Source organism: Antechinus flavipes, chromosome 4, assembly GCF_016432865.1.
Source record: "Antechinus flavipes isolate AdamAnt ecotype Samford, QLD, Australia chromosome 4, AdamAnt_v2, whole genome shotgun sequence".
Classification (NCBI taxonomy): domain Eukaryota; kingdom Metazoa; phylum Chordata; class Mammalia; order Dasyuromorphia; family Dasyuridae; genus Antechinus; species Antechinus flavipes.
In genome coordinates, this window is record NC_067401.1 from 115,368,272 (window position 1) to 115,384,529 (window position 16,258).

At 32.9% G+C, this 16,258-nt stretch overlaps 1 protein-coding gene across 1 annotated transcript in view; it reads right to left on the reverse strand.

The window, feature by feature from the left end:
- Nucleotides 1-823: 823 nt before the first annotated feature.
- The window catches only part of APPBP2 (amyloid beta precursor protein binding protein 2), a 53,176-nt gene continuing 37,741 nt past the window's right edge, over nucleotides 824-16,258 (reverse strand). The window contains exons 6-13 of the mRNA XM_051994093.1: nucleotides 14,969-15,058; nucleotides 8,398-8,465; nucleotides 8,148-8,253; nucleotides 7,305-7,429; nucleotides 6,054-6,139; nucleotides 4,571-4,761; nucleotides 3,977-4,142; nucleotides 824-2,810 (exon numbers count right to left, since the gene is read on the reverse strand). Of these exons, the coding sequence (XP_051850053.1) occupies nucleotides 2,557-2,810; nucleotides 3,977-4,142; nucleotides 4,571-4,761; nucleotides 6,054-6,139; nucleotides 7,305-7,429; nucleotides 8,148-8,253; nucleotides 8,398-8,465; nucleotides 14,969-15,058 (1,086 nt within the window). The 3' untranslated portion in view covers nucleotides 824-2,556. The remainder of the gene's footprint in view (nucleotides 2,811-3,976; nucleotides 4,143-4,570; nucleotides 4,762-6,053; nucleotides 6,140-7,304; nucleotides 7,430-8,147; nucleotides 8,254-8,397; nucleotides 8,466-14,968; nucleotides 15,059-16,258) is intronic.

A 16,258-nucleotide genomic window follows, 5' to 3' on the forward strand; every position in this document is an offset into this window, starting at 1 on the left:
TAAAATAAACTGACAAGTCCCTCATGCTTTCAACTTTTCTTTTTCTAAAAATGGGAAAGTTTATATTAAATCATGATGTAAATGAGCTCACGTAAACTTATATCAAAGTGATGTTAAAGTCTGAGTTTTATATCCTTTGAGAGAAAAGGCAAAAACTCCAAGAAATACTGACAGTATTCTGAATGGAAATGGTATTTGGTGCTATCACTGGAAATGTCACCCTCTGGGCTAAAATTTTAGATGGATCAGTATTTTATCACAAAATAATTTATTTTGGGGAAATTGCTTGATTAAATTCTCTGAGGCTCTCTCTGTGTGTAACCCTCCTTCTAACCATTCCCCCTTTTTGTTCCCAATATGGGGCTTATTTTAAAACTTCATATTGAAACATGGGAACACCATGCTAAAAACAGTTTACATTAGTCACCTCTTATGTTATGAATGCAATAAATGACTCTATCCTGTATGCAATCTTTTGGGGGTAATTTAAATAATTACAATTATCTATTAGGGTAGAGCTGAACAACTTGAATAGACTATAATCTTAAGCACACAGACTACTAGTGGGTTTTATAAAAAGCTGGCTTTTGACATCAGACTGCATGACTAGAAGCAGTTCCACATTGTTTTGCTGATATGCCTATACAATCAATCCGTAATTTAAAAAAAATTAAGACACCTTTGCAATGAGTAAAACCAAATTTCTGTATTAAATACTAATACCATTCTTATTAGGAATCTTTCCTGCATTCTTCTTGCCTGCCCCCAACCCAAAATAGTAACTTAAAATAAAACTTTGCTGAGTAATTTAAAGTGTCTGAAATCATTTAATTCATTTTATTTTATTTTTTTTGCACTTAACTTGGGAGATCCTTAAGTACGTTTCTACCCCACCCCTAATGCTAAAACAAAAATACAGTCACTCATACAAGCATCACTCCAAGCTTCAACTAGGAGTAAAATCTCAACAGCCAAATCATGAAACCCCTGAAAATAGGGGGGAAAATCCAGATGCTTAACTATAGAAGCACAATTTGTGCCACTATAATAAGAATTGAGGTAATAGCAAAATTTTTATTTCTAAATTGCTACATGACAAACGTCACCAAATTTGTGTTACCTCAATATTAAATAACCCGACTTTCTTCCCCCCCCCCAAATCACCTTAAAACCCAATAAATGAAAATTAAGACAAGCTAGTGAAACAGGCATATAGTATTAGGGGAACTTCATAATTAATGCTTTTCTAGCAAATATGTTTCTGGTTGTATGATTATTCATTACAGAAATGAAGCATCACAAAAAGACCTATTGTGCTTTTGGGGAATACCTCCCTTTCTTCAATAACCCCTTCTGCTCCAAAACATATAGTAAGATGAAGTCCTCATATATAGAACTGGATTTTTCCACAAAATTATTTGCCAGTATATATGTTCCTGTTCCAATCACTGGTAAACTTATTTAAAGAGAGTGGTAGGGGAGAAGGGTGGCTGTGGTAGATATTTAAGCATCTCTAGAGTTGCTTATGGCATCAACATTGTGTACCTTTACTAAAGACATGCCACTGTCAACACTTCATTCCTAGTATTTTAAAAAAATTATTACATGAATATAATTTTTGCATATCATTGATCATCATACATCTAAATGAAATTATTCTACTGGTAAAGTGTATATGCAGGGGCAGAAATATTAATTAAAGCCACTGGTCCAAATAACCTCAGGCTATAAAGACTGGTCCTCTTTAGATCTTCCTGGTCCTGTCATAAAATACCATTAGAGTCTTGCGGCTGCTGTACTCTAACCCCTTCTCCCCCCCAAAAAAATCCTAAAACCTTAAAAAAAAAAAATACATCCCCCTCCCCCCCAAAAAAAAACCCAAAAAGCAAAGATTGCTGGTCTACCAGATCTTCTATTACTTACAGATCAACAATGGTCCAGTTCAGATGATCTAACAGTCCTTCCCTTGCAACATAGTATGATTCACAACATGTTTCTGGAATGGTTCTTCTCTACTCCCCTTGGTAAGGCAGCCAAACCTAAGTCAGGATTATCCCTCTTTCATTAGTACTTGTGATTAACTTTTCTATATTGCATATAAAGACTGTTTTCCATAAAATCTTTTTACAATACAGTATTGAATACCTCCACATGGAAGAATTATTTGTTAAAAACAGTTGTTAAAATCATCCTTTCATAATAAGAATGCAACTCTTTTAAACTCTTAAATAGTTTTATTTAGGGTTTTTCTTGCAGGCTCTCTGCAAAATGACTTCCTTTGAAAAAGAAAAAAATAGGATCTTCTGGTGTTTGTTCTACTAGGTTGAAAATGTGAGCCAGACTACTACACATGCTGTACATGCTGATAAGAAATTGAATACGCGCTTATTCCTACGGGCACTCTGTGAGACAGGGGTTACCCAAACAGGGTCTTCAATGGACTGGACCAGTGTTTCAACGCAAATTCCAGCCCCAGAAAACTATATGGTTTTGATTTCACAGTATGAATTCCCCCGGAATCTGGGAAAAGGTAAATTGGTTAATTGAGGTTCACCCTCAGCAGCTCTGTCCTTCAATATTCTGAGACATCAGGAAAGATTGAACCACTTCTTCAGTGGACTGCGGGCTGGTGTTTACATCTTCCAGAGCATCTGTCACTGAAAACTGACGATCCCGCAAACGGTTCCAATTGGCAAGAATATTGTGGTATTCAAATACTTTTTCATAATTGCCAACTGAATTATAAAGTTTAATGAGACCTCGATAATCATACTCTAGTCCACTGTAGCCTTCACCAAAAAGTTTCTTCCCTAAAAAAAAAAAAAGAAAAATAAGAAAACTTTGACAAAACTATAATTATGTATTCAATAAGAACAAATAAGTTTATAGTATCAGGTGCCTTCATTTTAGTCTTTTGAAAGGAATTCAAACACAGAGACATTCATTAAGGATCTAGCCATTTCTGTGCTTTAACTTCTACTGCTTTAAGTGGTTACATGAGAAACAATTTTTTTTTATGAGAAAGCAGAAGGAAAACTAATAGTAATATAGAACTTCTAGTCCATAAGATGGTTTTGGCCCTAGGCTACAGACAGCTCTTTCAGCAAACAACAAAATGGAGTAATCTTATTTATATAACTATATTGCTGTGTGTGTATATGTATGTATGTAAATGTATCTATATGCATATATATACATATACATATGTAATCCACACATCATAGAATCACATTTATTGCACATATGAAATGGTGTTATTGCTCACCAATATAAAAAGTAGATTAAGATAATTTCCTTTTTTTTTTTTTAGATGAAAACTCAACTAAATTTGTTGTTTATTTTATGACACTGTCAGGAAACCGATGTGTAAAAGTCTGAATTACTTATGCTGCCATTGACAGAAAAAAAAGATTCTCTAAATTAGTTTTTCTATAGTCTGAAGGATATCACCAAACTACCATAACTTCAACAACTAATTCTACACAGCTAAATTACCAATGGTGTATTAATTTTTAACTGATAATCAGAAAAAGACAACTTCATAGAAGAGCAAATGAAAAAAGGCAGCCAAATATCTCCGTTTTCTAAATTTATCTTTCTCCATATGAAGTTCAATAATGACTATAGAGAACATTTAACTATTAAATGTGAAAAGATTTTAAAGCAAGTTACTTTTTTTTATTTAAGAATTATTTTAAAACATACTAATATGATTATTTTAAACTAGTCAAATTACCACCTTTATTAAGCTGGAACATTATACAGTAAATAGAAACTGGGTCCAAAAGTGAAGGAAAAGAGTCCCATTTATGCAAACTGTCTGACTCTTGTATATTCCTGTAGTTTCTATCCACAGCAGCTCTAAAAAGATTAATAGACCTTCAAATGCTTCAAATGCAATCATTTGCTTCAAATAAAAAATATGTCATGTTGCTCAACTTAATCAGTGAAGTGGAAAAAAGTTAAAATGATATACCAATTGCTATTGATCTCAAGTAAAGTTTCTCTGCGTTTTCGTATTGATTCATGTCATAGTTATACAAAGAAGCCAGATGTCCCACTGAAAGAGCTACTTCATAATCTTCTTGACCAAGAAGTTGTTCTTTAATCTGAATTGCTTTGATATGCATTTCTTCTGCTTCCTGAAAGATAATTAAGTCAAGATCCATCAAAATATAGAAATACACAGGATTTTTAAAGAATAGAAAAGGTACTAGGAGGTGTAATCCAACTCCTACCTCAAGCAGGCATTCCCTCTATAAAATCTCTGGCAAACTGCTATCTGGTTTTCAAATGAAATTTCCCAGATATAACAACTAAGTTATACTTGCTCTCAAGTTCAGCAGCAGGTTGTACCCAATAAAGAAATTTCTCCCATAAGGGAAACCATTAAGTTCATCAAACATTCATTCTAAAGCTGTTGAGCTGCCAAAATGCATGCTAATTATTTTAAATGCATTTCTGTGGAATTATTTATTAGTTCCAGGGAAACAAAATGCATTATGCTCAGACAAAAATCACTGTTCTGGGTACAAGAGGGTAGAAATTTTTTTAGCCAAAACACCCCTACCTTAAATTTTCTCATAGACTGATAAAGTCTCCCAAGGTTGCCATAGTGTTTTGCAGTCTGAACATTAAACTCCCCAAAAGCTTTTTTAGCCAGTTGGAGTGAAGACAGATGCAAATCATGAGCTTCTTGAAGCAGCCTCTGTTCAGTTTCCTTATTATGACAGTCAATTGCGATCTCCTCCAAAATAAGTGCTGAAAAAAAGAAGGAAAATCATTATATTTTGCAGCTAGAATTCATAAATCCATATCATCTATGAAAAGCACTTAAGTTCACTTTTTCTGTTTTTTTTTTTTTTTTTTTTTTTTTTTGTCTCATGGTTTTTCCCTTTTGTTCTGACTTAACTCTCGGGACAGGAATCATAAAGAAATATGAATTTTTAAAATTAATATACATGGATAACAAAAAAAATTCAATTTTTTTTAAAAAAGGAAAGTGAAGTTCAGAAAAATGTAATTTTTCTCCCTGTTGTCAAACAATGAGTACATGTGAGATAGGAATCATTCAATGTTCTTTCCATTGCAGTATGCTGTCTACAAAATTATGGCATGATAAATTTTTAATATTTTTCATAATAAAACTTTGTGAATAGCACATTTTTCATACTAAAAAAGAAAAGCTCTTAAAATTTTTTAAAAAAAGAATGGGCCAGTGATTTGGAGTTATCCAACAGTAAAAAATATTTTGTAAGATTTGCCAATATGTGCCACCATTTGATCTCCATTTCACATTTTGAAACAATGACAAATGTGTACTTATACAGTCTTGTACATGAATCTTAGTCTTTCACAGGTCAAAATTAAGTACTGTTAGTTAAAACCATTTCAGTGGATTTTGCCTGAGTGTAAATTTATCAATGAGATTATTTTTTACATAAAAGAAAAACTAAATAAAAAATTTAAATGTATATTAAAAGAGTAACTGGCAAAACACTAGTAAAACTTGTGAAATCACATCTTGTGACATCTAATCTCTAACCACACATCAAAGAAATGAACTGAACTATCAAATATTTATGCCTAGTCTAAGAAAACTAAAGAAGTCAACTATCTGGAGCTCCAACAAAAGATCAAACCAGAGGTACAAAAACAAATTTGACATGTTTTGCAATGAGATTGAAATGACTCAATATTAATATTAACATTGGTTATTTCCAGTGTTTGGCACTTAACAAATCTTGAAAAGAAAAGAAAACAATTATAATTTTATAATCTGATGCAATTAGTAAAAAATAACTACCCCAATAAAATTTGAAAATATAATCTATAATATTCCTTAGCAACTGTTTTAATTACTTTAAGTCCTTTATTAGACTTGTAATCAATCATTTAAAATATAACATTTTACAATATCTAGTATATAACAAAAAAAAGCAGATATATAGCAACCTGTCTCGCTAGTCCAAAAGAAACAAGCCATTATCCTTATGTCAAATGCCATAAATCCTTTATTTTAAATTACTAAATAATAAAATTAGAAAAGGTACCTTTCACTCTCTTTGAGGAAGCCAAAAGAAGATGGTCTTCTGGAAGGATATGATTGATGATTCCAATGGCTCGTTCTGCATGGAATCTGTAACAAAGTTAAATCATATATTTTACATTCAATTAAGTCTATAGTTTTAAAACAAAATCCTCAATCTGTAATGCCATGATGGGTTGGGAAATTAATAGGGCACTTAAAAGGAAAGCAATGGCACTCAATCTGTTAAATTTTATTTAATTATTTGCAATAAACTTGTAACACTGCCCTTAGGACCCCCACTAGAAAAACAACCATCTCTTTAACAGAAGAAATAATCTCAATTGAACTCAGTTCCTTCTGACTCCAGGGCAGGTACTCTATCTACTGTTGCATGTAGCTGCCCCTGAAATAATCTTATGAATGGGCTCTTTTATCATTGTAAAAATTAAGCTTTTTGCTCAAGGTCCAAAAGAGATTCACCTCATACCTTTTGCTACATTGAACATGTGCCCAGTGTCCTTTGAGAAATGTGGATATGAACGTCTCATATTATTATTAAAATGAAAACTCTAAATGAGGAACTTGCTTTATGATCCTATGAAAATTACAACTTTTCTGAGTCTCCGTTTCCTATCTCTAAAAAAATAGAGATGAGCTTAGAACAGCTTTTAAATTCCCTTTTAGTTCTAAAATGATGATCCTAAGAATTAAACAAACTATGGTGATGCTAAAAGAAATATATTCTAAGCATTCTCACAATTTCTGAGCATCTTAAAAGTGGCTATTATGATATAATGTCTAGTCCAGGGGTTATTAATCTGAAAGAGGTGTGTCCATGTTTTGTTTTTAAAATATTTTGATAACTTTCAACATAATAATTGATTTCCTTTGTAATTCATATTTTATGTACTTAACATTCTGAGAAAGGATTTATAAGATTCACCTATACTCTCAAAGGCATTCAAAGTGCAAAAAAATATTAAGAATCTCAGTCCGTAGAGACATTAATAAGATACTTGCTCTCAAAGACACATAGGTCCTATCCATAACAGAATTAGAATGTGAAACCCAGTTCAAATCTGGTGGGGGAAGGAAGGGATGGAAGGGGAGGAGATCTACTCAACTATTCTAGCAGTTTCTTTCAACTTGGGGAAAGAAGGAAGCACAAATTTATTTTGTAAAACATATTTCTTCCAACAGAATTAGGTGAAACTACTCCTCCAGTGGGCTTCCAGGATTTTTTCCTCTGCTGGAGAATAATTTAAATACTTACAGTGCATTGTCAAATTTTCCAGAACTATACTGGTGAACATAAGAAGAATAAGCCAAGTCTTCATGCGCTGTGGCTACGTGGATATTTTTTCCTCCAAATACTGACTGTCGAATATCAAGGGCTGTCTGAAATATTTGTTAAGAGAAATTCTACTTAATCAAGAATACTCATAAATCACTATCCAATGTAGTTACATAAAAACTAAGTATATGTGATTATAGGAAATTTTATATTACAATTCCTGTTTTATGAGTTATGTAATATACACTACATTCCTTACATTTTAAAACAAAGGACAATGTACTGTTTTTTAAAATACAATTGAAGGCACATGTGTTCATGCTTAATTTCTGAAGATATTTTGACTTAAAGGAAAAGATATGAACTTACAAAAATGTTCAAAAGGCAGGAACTTCTTTGTGACATTAACTTTGTTCTGTTTCTTAGGGAGGGTAACATGTATTTAATAATTGCTATGTTTTGCTCAGATCAATTAGGGTAACCATAATCTTAAAGACAATAACTATAAAGTGAAATTTAATAGGTAACAATATTATCAAGGCAAATGAAAATAAAATACTTCTATCTAATCATATCAAGGGCTTAATTATAATACTGATTTTCATCTAACAACAGGAACTATTCTAATGAAATAAGTTGTTCATCTTTAAGAGAATTATTTTAGAGGACTGAAAGATGATTTTCATGGAAAATGGTTACTTACCAGTTGGACAAGGCCCATTATTTGCAAACTATATGAAGTTACAAAAACAAAGGCTTTGCAAACAAATTATACTTGGGGAATCCAAGAATCAAAGAAAAATTGTGAATTTTTAAACATACCTGATAAATTGCAACAGACTGGCAGATATTATCTACATTGAGTAAGTAAAATCCATAATCTAGCAGTGTATCTGAATATTTTGGGTGTTTGGCTCCAAAATGTTCCCTGTAAAAATATGCAAAATTAGAATCTAAAGATTTAAGGGATATATTTTTAAAGCATACTATATTCCCCTCAACACTTTAAATAATTTTTCATTTTAGTCTGTATTTATTATACAGTAATGTATTTTTAACAATGGTCACTTACCGTGCTAAGTACACTGCATGTTTTATTAACTGTTCTGCCTTCTTAAATTCACGTTTTACTACACAAGCCTAAAGATTGAAGAAGAAAAACCATTAAATATCTTTAACATAAATAGCTAAACTAATTGATATTGAATACACAATTTTTAAGAACAAAACCAATATTTTTGGTAAAATATACATTATATTTCATGAAGAATATGATTTATATAAACCTGCTGTTTACAAAAGCAAACTATCCTTAAGAACACATTTTATAGTAAGGTCAGGAAGACAAGCTAGTCCCACTTAAACACAAATAAAAGGCTATTCTAAATAATGTCCATAATGTAAATTGTTGTTCCCTTCATGCAAGGATATCAAATTTCAAGGATAACAAAGTTCAATGTAGTAAATGTTACATAGACTTTTATAATCACAAGCCAACTATACAGAAGTTCACAATCTTTTCCCCCCAACACTTAGTCTAAATCCCATTATCTAATTTGGTATTGTATTAATGTTCACTCCACACATTCTTTTCATTCCAATCTTCTAAGATTTGCTGTATAACCTCCTGAAGTTTTTTCTATTATTTTATTATTTGTTTTGAACTATGAGGTAGCTTCTTATGAATCTATTCCTAGTGATTATTTTTTCCTATTCATTAATTTTTATACCATTTATTTGGATCAAATGTATGTTTACATTTTATTTTAGTATTTAGCACAAATTTATGTGGATCAAGAATAACTGGTTCTTAAATGAGATTTTGGTGACTGGACTTGAACTCAAGTCTTCCTAACTCCAAGGCTAGTGCTCTTTCCATACTACACTATTCAACTACCCCTTAATAATGGGAATTTTTTTTAAAATCCCCTTTTTAGTTTTTAGAAATTATACATTTATTTATTCCAAAATGATAACAATTTAAATAAATTGTATTTCTAAAAGAATCTTGTCTTCTTTTTAAAATGTATATTTATTTTTTCAATTACATGTAAAAACAATTAACATTCATTTTTTAAAATTTTAGGTTCCAAATTTTCTCTCCCCTTACTCCTTCTTTGAGGTGGTATGGAATGTGCAGTTATGCAAACTAATGTGGTTCTAGGCCCCGCCACCCAGGGCTGGTTGAGAAAGCTTGAAATACTGACAAGACTCTTCCCTGAGGCAAGCAGGAAAGAGCACTGATGGGGATTACTCAACCTTACAGTTCTACTCCCTGTGGAGGTCTTGAGTCCTCGCTTTACTATATACCCAATAAAAAGCCAAGTCAAACCCCCGGGATTAAATTTCCATTATAAATCTGTCTATAGCCCCAACATCTTTGCTGAATCCCTTTTGGGTTAGCCTGCCAAAGCATTCTGCCTTGTGGTATCTTTCTCTTCCTTATAGCTAGACAGGAAGAAAGATGCTAAATTCCTCTATGGATTTAGCCTGCCGGTCAATGGTGCCTTCCCACTTCATGGAGTATTTCCTTTCTCCTGATTAATTAGGAGTTCCACTGGGGTGCCTATCTTTTCCACTGATATGTAAATGAATTGGATTTAAGTGAGGAAGGGCAAAGTCCTTAGTCTCACTTTCTTCTCCAATGCCCTCTGGGTCCAGTGGCAAGACAAAGAACAGGACTATTGGAGATGGCTCTGAATGCAGTGAAGTATCTTCATCTTTTAAAACTCAGGCCTCAATTTGACAAAAGCAATGACCAATTGGTTATTAAGGCTAGGTAAGAAATGAGACATAGGGGCAGCTAAGTGGCGCAGTGGACAAAGCACCAGCCCTGAAGTCAGGAGGACCTGAGTTCAAATCTGGTCTCAGACATTTCTTAGCTGTGTGATCTTGGGCAAGTCACTTAACCCCAATTGCTGAGGGGGGTGGAGAGAGGAGGAAAGGAGATAGAGAATGGCATCTCTTACTGTCAAAAAACATATAAATATCAAGGGGGGAGGCAGGGGGGAGGAAACTCAAGGACAAAATGGAAACAAATGGCATTTACATTCACTTTGAGCCAGTTGGCCCAAACAATAACCAAGGGACCTGGCCTGGGACCTATAGTTGACCAATTAATGAGAACCAGAGTAATTTGGGTTTAAGGCACGAGAAAGAAATGTATGTAGCCCATAAACTTATTTTTTGAGGTTACAGAGATCAAAATTTATACTCCTTTAGGCAGAATATCAGCAAGTAAGGGTATGATATCCTATCTGGACAGACAGAAGGGAAGGGAAGGAAAGAAGAAGAAGGAGAGAGAGAGAGAGAGAGAGAGAGAGAGAAAGAGAGAGAGAGAGAAGAGTAAAAAGAGAAGGAAGAGAAAGGAAGAAAGAAAAAAGAGAAGGGAGAGAACAGAGGACAAAGAAAAAGGAGAAGTTTCTATTTCTGCTCACTTTGTGATGAGTTTAGCTCATCTAAGTCTTTCCAGGTTTTTCTGAAAATATCGTGCTCAACATTTCTTACCAAATACCACAAATAGTTCGTCCATTCCTGAATTGATAAGCATCCACTAAATTAAGTGGATTGTTTGTCACCACAAAAATCATTTCCCTCTATCCTACTGTATTCCACTATTTAGTTCTCACCTCTTTCACCTTGTCGTCCCCAAAAATGTTTTGTTTCTGATCACAGCCTTCCCCAATCCACCTTCTTTTCTATTAGCCATTCCTCCCTTCCCCTCACTCTACTAACCTCCAACTTTCCTGTAGGGTAAATGCCTCTTTTATGTGAGATAATTTGTCCCATTCTACTACTTTCTCTCCTCTCAATGTACCACACTTCTCACCTTTTAATTTGTTGTTTTGTTTTTTTTTTAATATCACCCTATCATATTCTGTCTATGTTCTAACTGCCTTAATGAGAATGTTCTTAGGAGTTACAAGAATCATCTTCCCATGTAGAAATATAAAGTTTAACCTTATTGAGAGTCTCATTATTTCTATTACCTGTTAACTTTTTATGCTTCTTGAGTCATGTATTGGAAAGTCAAATTATTCAGATCTGATCTCTTCATCAGAAAAGCCCTCTATTTCATCAAATATTCATTTTTTCCCTGAAAGGTTTCATTTAGTTTTGCTGGGGTTGAAATACTAGCTTCTTTGCTCTCCATAATCTAAGCCCTTTGATCTTTTAAAACTTACTGTTATCCTGATGATGGTTTCATGAAATTTGAAATGCTTCCTTTTGGCTGTTTACATTTCCTCTTAGAGATAGGAGCTCTGGAATTTGGCTATAATATTCCTAGAAGTTTTCATTTTGTGATTTCTTTCAGGAGGTGATCAGTAGAGTATTTTCATTTTCATTTTACCCTCTGGTTCTAAAACATCAAAAGAGGTTCTTTGACAATTTCTTGAAAGATGATATCTAGGTTTTTTTTGATCGCTGCTTTCAGGTAGTCCAATAATCCTTAAAATTATCTCTTCTGGATCTGTTTTTCAGGTCAGTTGTTTTTCTAATGAGATAGTTAAGATATTTTTTTTCCCTTTTTCATTCTTTTCAATTTTAATTTTTACTATTTCTTGATGTCTCAAGGAGTAATTAGCTTCCAAATGCTCAATTCTAACTAAGGAATTATCACTTCAGTGAATTTTCATTTTTCCATTTGGCCAATTTTACTTATTTAAGGAATTCTTTTCTTCAGCTAATTTCTGTATATCTATTTTTATTTGGACAATTCTGCTTTTTAAGGGATTCTCTCCAGTGAATATTTGTGCCACTTTTACCATTTGGCATATTTTGTTTTTTAAGACGCGATTTTTTATTTATCTTTCTTATTTAAGTTTTTAATTTTTTTTTTATGACTTCCAGGAATTCTTTTTTGAGAGGCTTGAGACCAATTCACATTTTCCCTTCAAACTTTACATGTAGAATTTTTGACACTATTTATTTCCTGAATTTGTGTTTTAATCTTCCCTGTCACCACAGTAAATTTCTATGGTCAGGTTCCTTTTTTGGTGTTTGCTCATTTCCCCAATCTATTTGTTGACTTTTTTTTTTCTCTTTTGTTGAGGCAATTGGGGTTAAGTGACTTGCCCAGGGTCACACAGCCAAGAAAGGTATTTCTTGACTTTTCATATGTTAAAATTTGGGTCTCTTCCTAAAGTTGAGAGGGTACTGTCCCAAGCTTCACAATTTTCATGCTACTGTTTTCAATGCAGTTTGGGGGAGAGGGGATTCTGTAAATTTTCAATTCTTCTGAGGTAATGTGATATGAAGAAAGGCATAGTTACTGCTCTCCTGATATGTGAGTGACCACAAACACTCTTCTCTGTCCAACAGCTGCGGCCAGGGTGTCTGCTCTTGCTAGTGTTCTTCCTCTCCCTAGGACTATGACCCAGAACCAAATATGAGCAATGAGTCTTGACTGAGTCTTGCTCATAGTACAAAGCAAAGGGTTCTATGTATCTCCTTCTCACTAATTATATAATCCTCTTACTATCTGTGGTTCTGAAAACTCTAGAAGCCGTCACATCCCCTTTAGTCTCTCCAAGGTCTGCTGCAGACTTGCTGAGGGACAGCCTGAACTACATTGTGCAGTACTATTACCCCAATGAAAAAGACCTTTCTTGTCAATTTTCAAGTTATCTTGGACTGGAAAATCATCTCTTTCCTTTTACTGGTTTTGTCCTTTCAAAATTCATTTTGAGGAATTATTTTAATGTTGTTTGGAGAGGAATTTGGAGAGTTCAGGCCAAGTACTTGACTTTCCTCTGCCATCATGGCTTTGCCACGACTCACCCCTCCAATCTTATTTTCTAAAGCAAACATTTAGGTATTGTTCTGTCTTTTGATTCTAATCAAAGTCTCTATGATTAAAACTCATGAGTTAGTAAAGCAAAAAAGCTCTTCCTTGCTTACTTGTAGACATGCTAGTTTCATTTCTTCAATGTTTCTAGCTCATTTTCTTCTTTTCCACTGTACCCTCTGATAACAAAGTGCCCTCTCACTTCCTTGCCTTACTCAAGCCCCTCCACTTACTCAAGCCATACCCTTTATCCTTGACTACCATCTTTCTAGCATTTTCACTCACACTCTGGGCCTTTTAGGAGAAAACATTATTCTGGTTCCTTTCTATTACTTGCAAATTCTCTGTCACTTAGCAACCTTTTCTTCTCTGAGATTCACTTCCTTGAGATATGTTACCCTATTTGATCCTCAATCTTCTTAGTACCTACTGGTTATTATCTATTAACCAGTAAATCATTCTTCCTCCTTTCTCAAGAAGTTCAGTATTTAGTTCTATTTCACAAAAGGTTCATTTTATTTCTCAGTTGTTGACCTCCAATTCCTTTAAGGTATATCTTTCAAAGCAAAAGATGACAAAAAGAAAATATGATAACTCTTAGAGAAGTTGTGGGAAAACATAATTTGTCTGTTTTCCCACAGAAAACAGTGGGACAGCACTACTAGGGCCAAACTCCAAAGAGATCAAAGTAAAAAGAAAAGTAAGCCCTAATGTTCAAAACGTTTATAACAGCTTTTCTGTGACCAGAAATAAATAAATAAAATTGGAAACTAAGGGATTGAACATCCACTGGATAAATGAAGGTAATTAAATATTGTGCCATAAGAAATGATAGGAAGATTTGTGTGAATTAAGGATACAGCGTAAAGAGAGTAAAATCAAGAAAATTATAATAACAATTTAAAGACAAACAACTATGAAAGATTTAAGAACTCTGATCAATGCAATGACTGGATACCAGTCCAAAGGCCTGATAAGTGATGGATTGAAGGTGTAAAATGAAACATATCTTTTTGGATATGGCCAAAAAGAAAATCTGTTTTGCTCAACTATATATATTCTTTTTTCTTGCTTGCTTGCTTTCTCTCCCTCCCCTACTCCCCATGGGAAGATAATAGGTAGAACTGAAAAAATTAAATCTAAAACTTTTCTTCCAGATTCATGTAATTTCCCTCCAATATGAGGTAAACTCCTGGGAGGTAGGCAGTTTCTTTGTCTTTTATATTCCAAGTTATATAACAGTGGCATATACCAGACACTTAATAAAGGCTTCCTGAATAAATCAAAGTATTGTTCTTGATTTGATGGGGTGCATTTAGCCATAGGCCAATGCATTTCTACAAGTATTTCACCTTCCCTGGGAAAATCTGCTCATTGTCAAAATTTAGCTGAATTAAGACAGCACAAGAATAAATAAGTCAAAAGTTATTGGCCAAACATGCAAACCTAGTTAGAACAATTCCATCCAATTCAAAAATAAAATAATGATGTTCCTTCAAAAGAAAGGAAGGTACATACACAAACCAATTTCTCTTGCAGAAAAAAAAAATCAATCAACCACAATATGACTTAAGAACCATTTGAAATCTGAGTCTTTTAGAAAAACATTTTTTGCTTCTGATTCAATGATCTAACAGTATTGTCAGGGTGAATTATTTTCCATTTTACGCATAAACTATGGTAAAAATGAGTTAAATTCTATATTGGAAAATTAAGTATTCAAATAACTACTCTACCATGGTTTATTAGGAAAAGATATCATGCTACAAACAAAATATATACTATGAAAATATTAGTCAAGAGTATAAAATATGAAAATATTTTAAGTGAACTAACAAATAAAGTTTATATTCACCTTTGAAGCTTGTCGTAAAACATCCACCACTACTTTGACTGGCAATCCAACTGTGATTTCCTTCATAGCTTCTATGCACCATTTATAAGCCTACATGAGACAAATATTTACACAAGAAGCATAAACTAAACAGAAGTATTTAATGAAAATGCTCCTGTTTAGGAGAGACATATGATGTTTAAAAAAAAAAGCAGCAGCAAGGAGAAAAAAAATAAAAATCAAGCACAACTCAGAAATAATTCTAGAATAAAAACAATTTGAACAAATTGTACTCAAATTGAAAAAATTGCTCTTGTTCAAAAGTAAAAATCTTATGGGGAAAACAACTGAATGAAGGGATATAAACAGGATTACTCCAAATAGTAATAGGCCAACAATGTATGACTACAAGGAGACATGAGCTGAGGTAGTAACTAGCTGACAAATATAATACTGACAAAAACAAAAGACTATTCCTTATAATCATTTTAATATCCTAATTCTAAGTCCCCCCGCCAAGAATTTATATGATCATATAGAAATTTGAAAACTACACTAAAACTTTTTGTTGGTTTATGACTAGTAAAGTGTGACACCAAGTGCTACCTCCTAACTCACCCAGGATCATTAGCAGTGGCATAAATTTTTTTTATTTAAAATTATTAAAATTAAGATTTACTTAACATTTTTCTATTATTGATTAAATTTTCTTTCAATCAAGGAAAATTCATCCTTTTTGCCTCCACAGAGAAAGAAACAAAAACAAAATCTGCTTTAAACAGGTGTAACTAGCAAAAAAAAAATTCTCCTAGAGATAATTTTATCTAAACGTTGACTAGTACTAAAAGAAATAGTAGCAGTTAACCAAGAAAAACACAACTGTTTTTCTCACAAGACAGGAACAAGAAAAGGATTTTAAAAAGTCATTTAAGCCTGGTCATAATTCAGTTTTTTCATAGAAAGTTATGATAAAAGTCTACCCATATTCATCAAATTTTAATAAATACAAATTTATTATAAAATCAAAATCTTCCAAAAATCCAGCCTGGCCCAAAAAAGCTATTAGTTAGAAATCTATCATACTGAAATGTTAAATTTAAAAATACAACAATAAATCAAAAACTACATGTAATTTTCCTTATAAAAATTCTATAAAATAAGTTATCACCAATTTTACTTGTGAAGAAACTGGGACTTGAGAGAGATTAATCTCCTTGCGTATGGTCACAATGTTATTAGATATAAAGGCCATGATTTTTACCCACATCTCATGACTCCAAAACCAGTATTGTTTCCAATATACCATAATCT